At 45.5% G+C, this 13,204-nt stretch overlaps 1 protein-coding gene across 1 annotated transcript in view; it reads right to left on the bottom strand.

Annotated features, from left to right (window-relative positions):
- The window catches only part of LOC138623970 (mannosyl-oligosaccharide 1,2-alpha-mannosidase IA), a 188,048-nt gene that overhangs the window by 174,563 nt on the left and 281 nt on the right, over positions 1-13,204 (bottom strand). The window contains exon 1 of the mRNA XM_069703790.1: positions 11,849-13,204. This exon is cut by the window's right edge and continues 281 nt beyond it. Coding sequence (XP_069559891.1) covers positions 11,849-12,394 — 546 coding nt within the window. The 5' untranslated portion in view covers positions 12,395-13,204. The remainder of the gene's footprint in view (positions 1-11,848) is intronic.

Raw genomic sequence — 13,204 nt, 5'->3', positions numbered from 1 at the left:
CTAAGAAACGTCCAAAAGTTCTCCACATCTGTCGCAAGTTGTAACAGACGAAGGTGATGGCTCCACATGTCTATTTTTCAAACCCAAAGATTCATCTTCCCATGATAGAAAAAAAATAAAGAATTATTAGTCACATTTTAGAAGCTACAACCGGCAAACATTGTTTTTTTGTTGTCCTAATTAAACAACTTAAAATATAGAAATTCAAGCAATCCATAGCTGTACTAGTTAGTTGCAATAACAAGCAGGGGTGTAGCCGAACGTGACCGTCGGTTTGGCAGGAGACCGTTCTGTTCAGTGCGGCCAAACTATGTACTTTCTACAGCTCGAGTTCCATTCAGACAGTCTTGCGAGTGTGCCAGTTGTCGTCAATCAGTTTCAGTGTGCTGAAATGATTGGTCTTTAAAGCTTGAGATACATACAAGGTACAACCAAAAAGTACAGACTGCTTCTGTTGCACGTGAACGCAGCACAGCACCGTGACATGCAATGAGCAGAGGGAAGCTGGGACCTTCGTGGGGGAAGTATTCCAAGTTACGTTGCTTGACAAACATCGACGCCTGAGGTACACACGCTTTCGTGACCACTGGTAGAGTCGGATCTGCAATTTCATGGTATTTGTTTTTGATAACATGCTAGCATATACCAGTACAAATTATGGCCAATATGATACTTTTAGAACGTTTACATCCCTCAAAATAAATGTAAAATTGTTATTTTATGCCTTCTTTTAGTTTTTCCTGCTGTAAAGAAAACATACTGAACTGTAACTGAACCCCAAATAGCGAAGTACCAATCAAACCGTAAATTTTGTGTAGTGTTACTATGATTTTTTTGTTGTTTTTGTTTACCCCCTGTTTATCTGTATTTGATCATTTGGATTATACTATACAAGTCATTTTGCTGCAAAGGCTCTGAAAACTGCCATTCAACTACTTCATTTTATTCTAATGACGTATTACTGACTAGTTTCATTGACATACAGATGTCAAATATACATGCAAGTGCATATCATTTTGCATGCATATTAAGCATCAATTATCAGCCTATACTGACTCAAAGTGAGTCTTTATTTATTTATATATAAAGCAGTAAAAATCCCTTTTAGCTCAGGGTTTAGAAATGCCATATTTGGCATTTCTAGTTAGGCCTGAAATAGAGGAAACTCTCAGAAGCCACTACCTTCTTTTTGTCTCATACTAGCCCAATAGGACACCACTATCTTTTCCATATTTGCCAGAATATCATGCACTTATAGTTTACCTGTTATTTGAGTCAAAATGAATCATAATATTCTTTTAACCCTCTGGTCACGCCAACCACCAATTTGTCAGTTACAAGTTCAACAGTAGTTCGGCACGATGCGCTGTCATATTTGGTTAACTGAAACGACACATCTGGGCTTCTACAAAAAATTGATAACCACAGTGACTTCTGAAAGCGGCCAGCCAGCTACACCCATTTCCTGTTGTCAAAGCATATTGTACCACCATCCACTCTCTTCTTAAAGAGAAAAGTGAAGACTCTTCGTCAAAAGAAAAATACAATTATTTCATTTTCAAAAATGGATTTTTGTATGGAAATAAGCAGATTAAGTTAGGACAGTATTGCTTAAGAAAACATGTTTTTGAGGGTATTAAATGTTTGTAAAGATTATATTCTCTGAAACATTGTACAAAAAGTACAATCTTTCAACACTTCAATTATGAGTTGTTGTTTTTTGCAGGAGGGATTTAGCTTTACTTTTTAATACAATTCTTTTTATCAATAGTATTTTAAATAAGACCCTAAATGTTCATTCTATAAGCTGCTTTCCAGAATACAGGATGATTTTGAGTAATATTTCGTAGAGGAACGACAGATCATTTTCGTCTGCTTTGGTTCTGTTCGGTTAAGATAGATATCCGAGAGACTTTCAAGGCTTTATTTATAAAAAATATTTTTTTTTAAAAAGGCATCGCATGGATGCATCTCTGCCACATCCAGCAGTCTGGCGCAAAATGAATGTGCAAGTAACATGCCAAAGAGCCTGTCACCTACACTTCTCATCCAATTAATGATCGGCAAACTGGTTTCTCTCACACACACAAACAGTCATTAGAAGACCATCGAGTTAGTTTATTTGTTATTCCACTGCCTCGCCACCGACTTGTGGACAGATGAAAATTGCAATTATCTAGCCAGCAATCATCCAACCTTGATGGAAACAAGAGGAATCTATATGCCTCCCTAATGAGCACTGAGCACCATTGCTGCTATTTGATTAGGGACTTAATTGTGATAATAATGAGCAAATACACCCAGCTCTGGCTAAAATGGTCTTGTAAGCATTCAGCTAATTAATGGCAATTTGCCCACTGATGCCGATGAAGGAGAAAATCACTGGGGATACACATTTTCCTCTTAGCCCACTAGAACTAGACAGCACTGTTGCTGACCACGAAAACGGTCTGCTAAGCTTTCCATGCGAAAGTCATTGTCCTCGCTCCGATGGAAAAACCTGATCCTCGCCTACAAAAGCCGCCACTTAAAAGCCCATGTTGTCTTTCGGGCAGTCGCCTAAAATTGTAGGTCAAAGGCTTGACACCATTATTCAGCCATCTTGAAAGTAGGGCTGAAACCATTGTCACAACAGGATAACAACAACGCAGACAGGCCAGTCTGCCACAACAGCAGCCGGGCAGTTAACACTGGCTTTCGGGCAATGCAGGGGACGAGAGTGTAATTGACAGAGCAGCGGCGGCAGTAAATATGCCAGGGGCCGCAGATTCCCCAAGAAGCAGCGAGGAAGGAAGAAAGAAGAAAAAAAAAAGAAGACAAAAGAGAAAGAGAAGAAGAGGCGAGAGAGAGAAAGAGTCGGTGACAGAGCTTTAGGACTGAACAAAAGACAAGAGTGAGAAATATGTGGAAGACATATGGGGACAAGCCAGGTCACCCAGCCTACTCTAATGTCTTGCCATTAGCCGGTGAACACAGCCACGCATGTTGTTTCTGATCAATTAGGCAGGAATAAAGGCAGCGGGCCGGAACTCTGCTAGGGGCTCCGAGAGTCTGCTGGTTACATCTAGGACACTCTCCCCCTCACTTCTTCCCTGTTTGCTGAATCTGCCGGGGCAGCGAGGACAAAGGGAGAAGGAGGCGATTGGGGGGGGGGCGCGATTTCACTCGGCACCTCAGCAAAGGATGTCGATCTGAAGCTGCGAACAAGGCGACACGTCTGTAAGATGCTCCAAGTCCACATGCACTCACAGACAGAGATGCAGCCAGACACAAACGGTGCTTGTCTTCCTCTCTCTCTCTCTCTTTGTTTTTACTACTTTGGAAGTAATAATATCAGCAGTAGCAGTGAAAGAGTGGAGATAACCATGATTATTATCTCGTTGTTGTTGTTTTTTTTTTAGCCTGAAAGTAATGACCAAACCATAACAGGCTGGTGGGTGTCAAAAAAAAAAAATATCGCTTCTGGTACCGATACAAGGACTTAGATTCCTGAAGGATACTTTTTTTTGATAATAATTTTTTACTAATTCTACTGTAAATAAAAAGAAAATTACATTAGACGTTACGGTACAAATCCTTAAGTTTTCATGCAGTTCAGAGGGAAACACCTCATGTGCAAGTTAGCGCTGGATGCGACAATTTACTGAAATCTCCTAAACTAAACGTCACATCCTATCGTCAGATGAAAGCTTTTCTGTACGCACCCGGTAAGCTAAGCAAGTACTGCAGCGCATGCAAAAAAGAAAAGTATGCGGCTACATATTAGTTTGAAAACAGTGGAAAAAAGGCTTTATAATGTAAATTACAACCAAGCTGATAACGGGGGAATTTTTTTGAATTTTTGTGTGCGGGATCCTGAGTCGAGGCTACATGTGGTCAAAACTTGTGGCTCTGATGAGATTTAGTCTTGTGTTGAGGCAAAAGTTAAGCCAGTTATTGAAATTTAGTGCAGAATGACAAGGCAGTTGTAGATTGCGCAAATGGATTTTGGTTGGTGACATAAAAAGTACCAGAGTTTGGTTTCCCGGTTACGTCAAAGACTGAAGAGCGCGAGGTACAAAAAAAAAAAAAAAAAAAGGATTTTAGGCATGTTTAGCCTTATCGAAAAGTCCCTACCCACGAGGGGAACAACATGCAACTCGAGAGCATCCAGTCAGGAATGAATGTGTGTGTTGTTTTTTTCCCCAGTAATCACAGGACTTCAGAAGCCAGGATGAGGAGGTATACGCACAATGACCCCATTATGTCAGCAGCGTGTGACAAATGGGCTTCCACGGGACGTATCGCAACATCACAGCATCGCAGCAGTGGAAAGGCTGATTGCGTCGGAGAAACTTTTCAGAGTCCAGATGATGAAATCGGAGAAACACGGAAATCTACTAAACACATGACCGTTCCTTCCAGCGTTGCTCCCTCGCTGCTCTGTTCGAGCAGGAAGGGGGGTCAAAATGTGGCCAGATGCGTTCCGGGACCTCTTGCTTTCTGTCAACTGACGCAAAACCCACAGTAAACAGAGGCAGAGGGGCCTTGGACAAGTACAGCAAACAAACAAGACAGGTAAAGTCTGATTTAAAGACTCTGCAAATATGGAAGTGCAGGAACAAACAACAAGAGGGAGTTCCAGAGGGGAAAAACTTGGACTTTGATTGTGTAACAAAAAACATCTGCAAACCGTTGACCAGGCCACGTCATCGGGGGAGGGTGGGAGGAGGGCGGCGGGGAGGGGGGGGGGTGCAACTGTGTGTGTGTGTGTGTGTGTGTGTGTGTGTGTGTGTGTGTGTGTGTGTGTGTGTGTGTGACTTTAAAATGGCTGGGGAACATTTTTACAACGCTCGCACAAATCCCCTGTCTCTCTCACACACACAATATACAGCTTACGCGCATAAGCCTTAAATTCGGGCTCAACAGTAGGACCTTACTGGCCTCTCAAGAGAGAAAAGGGTGCTTTTTTTTTTTTTATTCGTTTTCAAGATGTGATGTAATCCCCCCCCCCCCCCCCCCCCCGCTTCCGCCCGTAACCCACAACCAACACAACACACGCCCACAACGCTCCCGCGGTACGCAAGACAGGCACGCACACAAATGAACAGATGTGCCTGTACAAAGTGGCCTGTGTGCGTCTCCTAACCATCCACAAAGAGTTGCGTGCGAGCGGCCTTGCGCAGGAGGATTTTCGCACGCACGCGCGCACACGCGCTCTTGAAAAGCATGCCCCGACAGAGAAACGTGCCCTGAAGCCGGCGCCCCTACCACAAAGAGAAATGTTCGGAGAATGTGCCGTGAATGCAAAAGGATGTTAGCGAACATCTCCCCCCTTTTTTTTTTTTCACCCACATCCTTCCTCTTCCTCTCTCCATTTCAACCCGATCACTTTACTTCCTGCAGCGTCTGCCTGCCTGGGGATGGGCGGGCGGGCGGGCGGGCGGGCGGGCGGTGGGGCTGTTATTGTACGGCTTAATCGGCCTTTATCACCCACAGAAAGATACGCTTCTCCGCCGGGCTCCCGATGTTTTTAACCGAGCAGTCCTCTGTCTTATTCCGCTGAGCACGCACTTCCTGGACGGAGATGCTTCCAACTTTAGGGTCATCTGTTCGGACCTTTGGACCGTACCATCCCGAAGTGTTTGTAATCTGTGTGCGTGCAGGCAGAGCGGCTACTGCTGGTTTAGGAGAACAGAGAGCGCCGTGGTTAAAGAGAAGTACATCGATGTGATGGGTTCCAGGAAGCCAGCTTCCCATTGCTCATCACCCCGTCAGCGTGTAGCCACTGAAGTGTGGCAGCAGGTTCCCTGTACGTACTGAAGAAATGCGGATGTTTTCTGCTTTAGACAGCAACCCTCACATTAAAGGCACCCTCTGGGAGGTTTTGACCACCAGTAGCACCACTGGGAAATGACTTAATAACAGGGTCACTGTTTTATTTGTGCATAAAGGTGCACATGCTCGAACACGAGGGAAATGCAATACACATTCCTGCTCAGCAGAAGCAATACAGAGGGATACTGCTAACTAGTGAAAAGATATGAAGGATTTCAAATACTTAAAACCAGCACTGCAAATGTTTTATGAGGAAGGCGAGAGTGCATTCACCATAATTGTCAGACCTGCAACTCTGCTTAAATGAAAACTCCTCAGGGAGCCTCGAGCAATCTTGAGTAGATTTTCAAAATAAAAAACAAAGGAAAAATAAGAAAAGGATAAATAACCAGCACTTAGAGGGTGAATGTGACAGGTGTCAATCACACTCGGTCGATTTAACTGCTGACACCATGTCTGATCAGTCATTCCTTCAGTCAAAATCGGAATCGAAATCAGTATTTCAACACATCAACATAAGCAGCATTAATGGTTAAAATGTTTCCCAATAATGGGTGTTCGGCTTTATGTTGGTCTAATATGCACGATTACATTCATTTTGATAACTTTTATGAACATGTGACAACATGTTTGCCTTGTCAGCTGTATCTCATGACGTACTCTGCGTACGCATAAAAGTAAACAACTAGTCTTCAGTCAGCGGGTCATATTTTGAGCTTCATTTAAGTAAAAAAAATTGCACTTTTTTTTCCTGTCGGGGTTTTCAAAAGGGATTTACGGACTTGTGAATCCAGCAGCAAGACTTATTCCGAAAAGCAAACTACGAGTTGCAATAAGAACCAGCAGCATAAATATTTAGTTTACACACAGGTTGCTCGGTAAACATTTATCCAGAAAGAATGTGATGAATTTGACTATTACACACACTGAATTCGTTTTAAATGCATTGTTTTCGCAACGTAACTTAATCTCATTGACTTGAACTTATTACAGCGACATTTCCTCGGTTTACTTTCAGTTTCCCCCCCCCCCCCCCCCTCTGTATTACATGATAAAATTCGACATCACGATAGTCAGTAATGAGCTCAAAAGTGACGAGAACAAACCTGTGAGGACAGAGACTGACGACCACACTCGCTGCTTTTACTTTAAGCAGTAAACGGCCATTTTTCCCATGCGTCGTTGGCCGCTCGTTATGTTGACAACCTCGGAAATTACTCTGCTATGTCAATTACTGCATGTGGCCCGAGGTAAAAACCCACTGAATGCTTTTAATGTCCATGTAGATTTAGCGCAAACAAAAAGTCCCCGAAAATAAACGAAAGGGTCCAATTCTTTCTTGTGTGGCGGAGACGGTCGGCAGCACTGACAGGTTCATAATATCTGCCTCAGACGCCATTGACTTACAGTATGTATCAATATCCAGCGGGCCCGGCGGCTCCCTCCCCCACACAAACAGACCAAAGACAACGATGGGCTCACATTCCAAACACCAGCCGCTGACATTTGCACAGCATCCGCCGAGAAACGAGAAAAAAAAAAAAAAGAAAAGAAGCAGAAACGTTCCAGCTCTGTCGGAACACTGGGAGAGTGTAAGCCTTTTTCTTAAGACTTTGTTCATCTTCCGTTTCTTTCTTCTCGCTCGGCGGGTGGCCATTTCCCTGGCTCAGACTGGAGGTTGTTTGGCACACCTGATCCGTAGCAGGAGACAGCGGGGGAACGAGGGGTGGAGGGAGGTCACGGCGCTCAGAGCCGGCCAGCAGGCGCCAGCATTTTATTCAGACGGTCAGCCAGCTCACCGGTCATTACTGCTGTAAGGGGATTTCATGTCCGGCTACAAGCTCACCTCTTTCTGAGGCTTTGTGTTGGGTTTGCATGTGTGTGTGTGTGTGTGTGTGTGTGTGTGTGTGTGTGTGTGTGTGTGTGTGTGTGTGTGTGTGTGTGTGTGTGTAATGTGGCAGCTCATATTCTTTGATTGATTCCCCCATTTACACTGTAAAAACAATACTTTACATCACACCTTAAACTCCGACTTTAAGGGTTTACTGCATCTAAAATTTTAGCAGAGTGTGAATCTTTTTATGTATTTCATCTAAATCTGCTCATTGATTGCCGTGCTTCCGCTGAACTCTGACCTCCCTGACCTCCCTGAGCTTACATACGTCAGGACAGCATCCCTATAAAATCAGATGTTGTTTTTTTTAGGAAGCTCTGATCAAACTATTTCCATCTGTTTAAGATGATAGTATTCGGTTTCTCTTTTTTAAAAGCTTAAAAAAGATTTATTTTTTTTAAGAGCGAGTCTTCTGCCGAGATCTGCCGACAACTAAGTATTTTATTTTGCAATTTATTTTCATAGCTGTTTACTCATCTGGGAGCTAAAGTAAGCAGATGAGGTGCGTGCTGCTGCTTTGAGTTTCTCAGGGAGGCGAGCTGACAAACTGATGGAGGTTAAACTAAACTGTCTTATCACCACTGTGCACTCTTTTATTGCATTTTACTGACTGTGTAGATTAAACTGTTTGTGCTTCTTAAGCTTCTGTTTAGAAATAATTTGTTTTCTCAAATAGCAGGTGGAGGGGTTCCACTTCACCGAGATGCTGCTTATTATTGTGGATTATAAGCAGGCGCGCACACACACACACACACACACACACACACTCAGGTGACCATTAAACAGAACAGATGTACCTCATTTGATTGCTGTTTGTCGACACAGTGATGCAGGTGAGCCTGGAACTGGATGACTAAACAGTGACAACAATTTCAGCTGAGACTGTCTACCTTGACATAAATCTGTAAAGTCTTGATCAACTAGATAGTTATCCGACACAGACGTGCACAATTATCCACCACGCACGCACACACACACACACACACTTAAGACAATGATCTCCCTCTCCGCTCCCCGAACCCCGACCGGTCGAGGCAGACGGCCTCCCGCCTCCGAGCGTGGTTCGGTCGGAGGTTTCTCCCTGTACAAAGAGAGTTTTTTTTTCCTTCCTTCCCGCCTTTAAAGTTGAGATGTTCCCAGACAATCACGTGGGAATTGTTGAATTGTCGTGTTCCTCTTTATAATGCTGTAAAGTTCTGCTGTAACGACTTTACCGTGTCAAGTGCCATGAAAAAAAAAAAAAAACCCGTGTTGTGATTTGGTGCCGTGTCAATAAAATTGACTTGACTACCCTGAAGACTTTTACCGCGGTGGCGTATCGCCGTTAAACACTCAGCGGGCGGAGGACAGAGAGCGAATCTCGGGCTTCGTCGAGACTGCCTTTTCACGCACACTTCTCTTTTGACGTGATGTCGTGGAGACCGACAGAGGAGAGAGATGCAGGAGGCTTCGGCGTGAATGAGCCCCAGCCATCGGATCCACGCAGCGCTCGTCTCCCCTCTGACGTCCCCTTTGCGTCTGCGGCTCGTGTCGTAAAACCGCACACTGTTCGAACCTCGCTGAACGTAAAAGGGACATCTCCAACAAAATGCGCACGCAGAATAAAAGGACATTCTGCCGTCGTGCGGTTTTTGTTTTTGTGTTGTTTTTTGTGGCGCTATCCCTGCCATCCAACTTCTTACGCCAGAGCCAACGAGGCACCGACACAGCCGTGCAGGCAAACCCAGCGACCCGTAACGTCACAGAATAACAAGTAGGACGCCGCATGACTCTCGTCTTCATCCTGCTTGAGGACTTTTTGGAGGAGAATAAACCGTCAATCTCACGTTGGCGGTTATTTTCTAGGTAACCTGGTACCCGAGCTCGTGGTGGGCTGCCTTTAAACATTTGCGATGTGTGATCAGGCAGTCCTTTTCCAATCGTTTCACCCTCTCTTGGCAGTGGAAACACACACCCAGCGGGAGAAGGCGGGGGTGTCTGCTTTGTAGTTGTTGGCAGTTTAGAAAAACGATGCCCATTCACAGTTTTGGGCATTGAGGCACTCGGTGGGCTGGACCAGACCCCTTTTTTTTTGTTGTTGTTGTTGGCTTTGGGAGAGGGATACCCTCACTCTGCATTCCATCGCAGTGAAAAAAAGAGGCTGCTTTTACAGAGCTGCTCTGTCTGTACCACGACACAAACTGAGGCTGACAACAACAAAAAATTCAAGTCTGAATTAATCCCCAAGCTTCACAGATGTATACATGGGAACTGCTTAAAAACAACAACAACAAAAAACAGTCATCACAACATGTCTATGTTGTCAGTTTTAAACGTTAAAGTCACCCTTTAGTTTGACATCTGTAAACTTGGACAAAGTGCATGTTAGCATTGTGTCAACCTGTGCTGGCGGCGTGAATGTGAATCTGTCTGCAACGCACACAAAGAAAAGACGGAAACCAACAGCAGTGCAAGACCACCAAGACACACGCTTGAATATGCCCGCGAAAACAAACGCACGCGATGCAGGTAAACACGCCTGCTCTTCCAACGCCGGAATCGAAGGCCGTCATTCTTGGAAGCACAACTGATGTGCCTCAACAATAATTGGGCGCGGATGGGTGTGGCAGGAAATAACTTTTCCTCCAATGACTACGACCCCCGAGGCAAATCATTTTTGCAGAGCTCGGCTCAACAGACCGGGCGAGCAAAGTCACATTGGCGGTCACTTGAAAGAGAAAAAAAAAACCCACAGGAAGCTTGCGAGTCAGTGAGAGGGAGAACGACCCCTCCGTCCTCTGACGCCTCAGCCGTCACCCGGCAGCGTCGGCCCTCGGTACGAGAAGGCCTGCGTGAAGAGGGTGTCACCGTGCTCACAGCGAGAGTGACAACAGGGCTTTATCCGTGTCGCACGCCGAGGATGAAACCTTTCTGTGCCACGCCGGCCAATGACATGTCCCGCTGCGCTCGCTCGCTCGCCCTCGCTCGCCCTCCCTCCCTCCCTCCGCCTCACCAGCCTCACTTTGCCTTGAGTGGGTACAGATGCGTGATCCACAGACGCTCCCACTCCGGAGCCCTCATTGGACCCACAGGGCTCAACAAAGGATGGCACACAGCTTGAGGAGCTCGCGGCTCAAAGAGCCGCCGGCGCACGCGGTCACGTCGTTCGCGGGGCCGATCGTGCGAGGGAGAAAAGAGGTGCTGCTGAGAAACGCGGGACGTTTCGTCACTCGGTGACCTGATGGAACGTGATTTAAGCGCTCACATTAAAAACAAACACTGCGATTTGTTAAGTTGTGCTGTTTTTTTTTTTTTAAAAAGGCACAAAAATCAAATATGAAGTTGTATTATAATATATTATAAAACTAAGATTATGGGGTTGGTTTTTTTTTGCTTTTATTGTGAGTAAAGTGCAGTTGAAATCTGTTTTGCAGTGTTAAAAAAAAAAAAATTCCTGATTCACTATTTAATTCTAGTTCTGTTTGAATACTAGACCCTGTACATTGAAAGCCGTCTTTAGTCCCGACACTGTTCTTTTTCTTCATTGATAGAAACCTGACTGGAATCCGTCCTGCAGAAGGCGACGGCTGCATTTAGACAACTGATATGATTGAAAGGGATTTATTTTGTCTGTTTGACAGCAGCTCAGCAAACAACCGTCCCACTGCTTCCATAGAGGTCGGCTGTATTGTCAGACAAATCCAGATGAATCAAACTCTACATCTGATTTATAATTACGCCATTCAAGTGTGAATGCCTTTTTTTTTTCATGCTGGAATAAGGCAGACTGCCATTTATCTGTTGTGTTTGCCTGTTTTTGACAGCATGAACACACTCCCATTGAAAAGACGGGTGCAATGGAAACTTATGAAGCCACAGGGGGGCGGGGAGGGGGGGAGGGGGTTGAAAAATGCTTATTTTGTCAAATGTCTATTTAATAGATCAGACACTGATCTTAGATCATACGTGTCTTGGATTCACCTCATATGCTCTTCCTCTTTTTCTCTTTAACCACAACCTTTACTTTCTGTAACAAAAAACCAAACACTCAGCTTGTACTTACGCCTAACCCTCCAGTCTACCACACGTCAGTCATCCACCACTTGTAGGAACATTTAACATCTCGGTCCCCCAGTAGGGTGACAGTCGCATCCTTACCTCTTTGACTTTCTCCCGGCGCTCGTTGGTCTTGGGGTCGCCCGGCTTGCCGCTGTCTCTCCCCAGCGGGGGTTTAAGCAGGCACCCCCTGAACTTCTGGTAACTGAAAGTATCCGAGTTGGCACCGGGGTCTGAGGAGGTGGCTTTCTCCGAGGCGGACTCCGTTCTCGTCCCGGTCAGAGTCAAATCCTCCTGCGCTTTTCCGCCGGCCAGCCGCGCCTCGGTCGCCTCGTGAGAGACGGAGGGTTTGCGGCTCAGACTTTTCAGCTTGGCGACGCTCTCTCCTTTGGCAGAGGTCATGCCCTGGTCCTTGGGTCTTTTTAGGTGCTCCCTGACATCGTTCTCGGACCCGGAGCCAACAGTGACCGGCTGGATCTCCGTCTTGGACAAGAAAATGCGTTTTAGTCGGACAGAGTCGGGCAAAAAGAAAAGGGCCCCAAAACACAGCGTAACCAAACCCGAGAGAAAGAGGAGAAACACGAATTTCTGGGACAGGCGCAGACCCATGCCCGATGCCGACACACCGGGCAACTTTCGGAAAACCATTGAAACTTTTCTGGAGACCTCGCCTTGCAGTAGAGACGTTTGTGTTTTTGACAGACTTCACTCTCCACCGAGCAGCTCCTCTGCTGCCTTGAAGGCTTGTGTGAAAGCGAAATATGCGGGACTTCTCCTAACACACCCCCGTGACACTTGCAAGAGTGGCAGAAACAGGCTGCCAGAGCTGCCTTTATCTCGCTATCGATTGGATCTGCATAAGCGAAGGTTAGGCCTGCCTACATCTACAATTCATCATTTGGCAACGCAACTCCGGAGCTTTTATCTGTGTAACGCAAATATGTGACATCAACAGACTGCAGGATTTGGGTTTCCAAACGTGTAAATGATTAAAAAAAAAAAAAAAAAAAAAAACAGCACGGGGCTTCGGGGCTGATAGATAAATGGCACTGGCGTTTACTGAAGCTGTATTCAAGAATAACGGGATTACTGCAGCGTACGCCAGGCTGATAAATAAATAGACTTTTTTTTTTTTCTTCTTCTTTTTTAAAGAGATAATCAAACGTCTCGCGTGGTGTCAGAACAAAGTTGGGACTCGATGCATTACAGCACGCCCGTGCAAATCGTCAATAACGCATTGCCCTGCGGTGCAACAACAAAAAACCTCTAGCGAGCGGCAGAGCATCTTTTTCCTCGTCTCCGTTCAAACCGACCCGCGTTGCTGCACCTAGAATCACATTCAAAATCACGAGCCGTTCGGTCCGCATCTATTCTGCACAGCTGGTGGACGGAAACGCATGGATATTCATGTCGCCTCGCTGTCAATTGCGCTCCTCCGGCAGCCTCCTTTGCCCCCCC

The sequence above is a fragment of the Brachyistius frenatus genome, unplaced genomic scaffold (assembly GCF_029030835.1).
Source record: "Brachyistius frenatus isolate BFR_SWC_R1_liver_20210118 unplaced genomic scaffold, ASM2903083v1 Contig_48, whole genome shotgun sequence".
Classification (NCBI taxonomy): domain Eukaryota; kingdom Metazoa; phylum Chordata; class Actinopteri; family Embiotocidae; genus Brachyistius; species Brachyistius frenatus.
Note: the sequence above shows the minus strand (reverse complement) of the source record. Positions and strands in the feature narration are given on the sequence as shown.